The sequence below is a fragment of the Ricinus communis genome, chromosome 6 (genome assembly GCF_019578655.1).
Source record: "Ricinus communis isolate WT05 ecotype wild-type chromosome 6, ASM1957865v1, whole genome shotgun sequence".
Classification (NCBI taxonomy): Eukaryota; Viridiplantae; Streptophyta; class Magnoliopsida; order Malpighiales; family Euphorbiaceae; genus Ricinus; species Ricinus communis.
In genome coordinates this window covers 18724622-18728849 of record NC_063261.1, presented here as the reverse complement: position 1 = coordinate 18728849, position 4228 = coordinate 18724622, and the positions used below count along the sequence as shown (strand labels likewise).

The window sequence follows — 4228 nt, the reverse complement described above, 5'->3', positions numbered from 1 at the left end:
ATTTTATTATAGAATGAAGTAACAATTCTAATATCAAGTCAACTCTTTTTTCGATTTTACGGTTAATATTTTATAGCCACGCCATCAAATTTTAGATGATAATTTTACCGGATACGAAAATTGAAACCAATATCAAAATAAATTATTAAAATTTTAAAAAATTAGAAACTACATACTAAATTAAAAAATAAGTGTAATATTGTATTGGACAATTAAGCATTTAATTTACATACTAATATTAAATGGATTAGCATATTATAAAAGGAAATTAGCATTTTATGTAAATAAATCTGTCATAGCGTACACTCTCATGTTAGCACAGAATACACTATTTTTGAAGTTTTATTCAACAATTTAAATTTATGGTGAATTGAGATATCAAATCTGTCACATATATACTCAATGCAATATTAATTTTTTTTCTATTTTATTCTTGTGTCGGAATAGATATATAATAAATTTTATCGTATCTATAGAAAGATAATTTAATCTAATTTAATTATTTTTTTTCCTATAATTAAGTATATTAAATGCTTTCTTAATTCAAGTAAATTACAGTTAATATGACATGAAGGAAGTATAATTAAAAAATTTAATAGACATTTTTGTACAAAGGCATAAAAGTATAAATTATTCTTGAAATTTCCACTAACAGTGAGAATTTCATGCTCTGATATTCTCCCATTTATTAGGCGAGAGGAGAAAGAGTTGTGAAATAAGTGGCTTTTATTAAAGCTGTGCAATTTTGATCAGATGGGCAAAGACATTTAGACTAATATTTAGAAAAGCACATCATAAATAGATTAAAAATATATATACTTCTGAATTTTAATCATTTAATCAATTTAATCTTTTAATTTTTATTTTAACTTAATAAATATTTGAATTTACTTTTTTATCATATTGTAATATTTTTTTAACACGTGTCTTTATTTAATACGTCCACATATATTGTATAAAAATATTTAAATATTACCAAAAAGTAAAATTTAAATACAATTGAAAGTTATTATCTTTTTTAGAGGGACGGAGAAATATGTATTTAGTCCCATAAATAAGTAATCAGGAATACTATCGATCAAAAGTCCATAGTGGATCTTCCAGTACTAGAAGAGAGACTCAGAGCAAATGGCACTTCTCTTTTTCTTATTTGACCTAAATATATCAAGAAATTGTTACAAATTCTTGTTACAAAAACTACTTTTAACTTCACTACTCACTTAGGTGAAACTCAAGAAAAGAAAATAAATAAAACATTGGTATATCAGAGGACAAAGGAAAGCATGAGCTAGTAAAGACAGCAGAGTTGCTGGAGCACTCCAAAATCCTCTTCAAAATGGAACAAGTTTTGTCAACAAGACGTTCAAAATCTAAAACTCAAAGTGATGTGTTACCAACTATGGCTACTAGGACCTTAGACTCCAATTCTTTTTCATGAAGAAAAGAAAAGAAACAAACATTGTTATATCAGGGGACAAAAGCAAGCATGAAACTGGTGCAGAGTTGCTGGAGCACTCCAAAATATTCTTCAGGATGGACCAAGTCCTAGCTATGTTTAAGCTTGAGATTTCATTTTGTCAAGAAGATATTCAAAATCTAAAATTCAAAGTGATCTGGCATCAACTATGGCTTCTAGGACCTTAGACTCCAATTCTTTTTCATCAACCCACACGGAACTTTGTTGGCGCAACAGCTCATTTTTCTCTTTCTTCTTCTCTTCCCTTGTTCTTTCTTTCATCCTCCAATTCTCAAGTTTCTCACTTCTTTCTTTCAACTGTGATGGCATAGTCAAAGCACATTAATTAAAACTATGAATAAATACATCTTGTCAATATAGAAAGAAGAATGGAAAAGTGAGCCCTTTTGACAGAGACTCCTGTATGATGGTATGATATGGACAGTCTGCAAAATCCTATTTCCTTTTACATTATACAGAACTTAAATAAAATAGACATGGATTCTAGAACCCAATTCTAAACATTTTAAACAAGTTCACCTCCCAGTCTTTAGCTGGAAACTGGCTCATTTGCAGTTCTGTAGTTTGAGAATACTTATACAACAGGATAATAACATGCATTCCTTCCATCCATAAACTGATAAACACCTCTCGCATATAAACACTAAAATTAATTGGAGAGTCCGAGTGCTAGCTTGAGATGGTATTACCTTTAGTGCTCATATATTTACAGCCACAAGTACTACATTTGCTGCCATCAACATTAAAAGAAATGGAGAAATACCCAATTTAAGGAAGAAAACGTGATTATCTACACTATTCTTACTCAAGCTCAAATCATGCGGTTAGGAAGAAATATAACTAACCAAGCAGTGATGAAGATTTCTGAGTCTGAATTTTCTATCAGCTAGCAATGATTAAAGATCAATAGGAGGGCACTATTCAAAGCTTAAAATCTGTTAAATTCTAATCAATAGCAGTATAAAAAAGGAAAACTGAAAAGGAAATGAATTTTCAGCATATCCTCCGAGATAACTACTAGGAAGAATTTGTTTATTTCATATTTAAAAAATTTCTATTTTCTCCAAAAAAATTAACTTTTCTTTGCAACCAGCGTACCTGCTTATTTTCATTTACCTTTTAACATTTTCTCAACAACCACAGAGAGACAAAAAGAGAGGATGGAATTTTAAAGAAAAGAAAATTGAACTGGGTTTGCCAACAATCTATAAGCAACATAACATAAATAAATGAGTGCAAAGAGTGTAGTCAGGCAACCAGTGAATAGAAGAACGTATTCTCATAGTTTATATCTAATATTCTCTTCACCGTAGAATATTCTATGTAAGCATACTAAAGAAAACAGAAATAATTCAACCTCATTCTGTTCTATCCTTTTCCCATATCTTGCATCCATCAAGGAAAACTAGTAAACACATAATTCAGTACTCAGAATTATCAGGAACTATTTTCCTTCTTTGTCTATTTTTGCAATTAAATAAAAAAAAACGCAAATTAATATTTGAGAGGTGGCTTGCACAACCAGAGTTTTGATAGCCTAATACTTGCAAACTCTGAAATCATCATTCTAATTAATATGGTTAACTACAAGAAAAGAGCTAAAATAATTTAAACTACAATTTAGCAAACTGATAGAAACCCAGAAAACAAATTGGCAAGTTCTTTTCTTTCATTCCCTTTCTCAATAACTAAAAACAAAATAGTTATTGGCAATAAACAAAAGATAGTAGATTTCTAATACTCACAATCCGAATTTCCAATTTGTCAGAATTTGTTCTTTTTCTAATAAGTTACATCATTTTCTTAGCAACTAACACATCAATCTATAAGGGTGCATATGCGAGATCAACAAGGTCAAGAAATAATAATAATAATAATAATAATAATAATAATAATAACAAATCAAATCTAATAGCTTAAAGTCCTTAACTTAACAAAAATTAAAAAGAAAAGAAAACACTAACAAACATAAACACAAACATAAAGTAATAAGATTTTTAAGAAAAAAAGAACAAACTCATAGATACATACAAGCATTTGACGAAACTCTTCTTGAGCAATCATTCGCTCTTGAGCTCTAACTTTAGCAGCTTCAGCTTTTAATTTCTTTTTCTCTTCGTTAGCAATTCTAAGTGCTTCTCTTTTAGCATCATCCTTTCTCTGCTTCTCGATACGCATCAATTCCATTTCTTTTATATACTCTTTGCGCACTTCTTTCACTTGCTTTGCGTAATCCCTTCGAAGCTTAGCTAGTTTTGCCTCTGCTTCTTTTGGGTTCTTTGGGGCTTCCCAGCTTCCTATGAAGCTATTCGGCTCTAAGAAATTGTGGTTGCTGTGACGGCTGGAGAAGAATCGGCATGTTGTACGGACGGCGGAGCGGACGGTGGACGTTGTGGTGGCCATTCTTTCTTGGCGTGAATTCGGGCTGGGAGAGAGTGTGTGAGGGTAGGGATTTTAAGTTGGTTATTGTTGTTAATTGGGGTGGATGAACTTGGGCTACACCTAAATACTACTAAGCTTCCTTTTTTTCTTTTTTTTTTAATCAATTTCATAATGCATTTAAAAAAATAATCCAGAAATATTTTAAAATCAATAAAAAATATTATTTTACAGTGTAATTTTTTTAAAAAAATATATCTTTTTAATTTTTTTAAAAATATTATCTTTTTAATTTTTTAAAAAAATGCAGTATAGTTATATTTTAGTTATATTTAAATTTTTTTTATTGTTTTTTAATTATTTTATTAAAAA

General features: G+C 29.5%; 1 protein-coding gene across 1 annotated transcript; it reads right to left on the bottom strand.

Moving 5' to 3' along the window:
- Positions 1-1119: 1119 nt before the first annotated feature.
- Positions 1120-3985, bottom strand: LOC8258691 (golgin subfamily A member 6-like protein 6). Its single transcript, XM_025157874.2, has 2 exons — positions 3509-3985; positions 1120-1774 (listed from the first exon to the last, which is right to left on the bottom strand). The coding sequence occupies exons 1-2, from the start codon at positions 3878-3880 to the stop codon at positions 1604-1606; spliced, it is 543 nt and encodes a 180-aa protein (XP_025013642.2). The 5' UTR covers positions 3881-3985; the 3' UTR covers positions 1120-1603.
- Between the last annotated feature and the right edge of the window lie 243 nt (positions 3986-4228).

Bases quoted from the DNA above. Each gene is read 5' to 3' on its own strand.
- LOC8258691 (XM_025157874.2), bottom strand. From the start codon at position 3,880: ATGGCCACCACAACGTCCACCGTCCGCTCCGCCGTCCGTACAACATGC. The intron at 1,775-3,508 runs GTATGTATCTAT...ATGCCATCACAG, and splicing joins AAGAGTTTCGTCAAATGCTT to TTGAAAGAAAGAAGTGAGAA.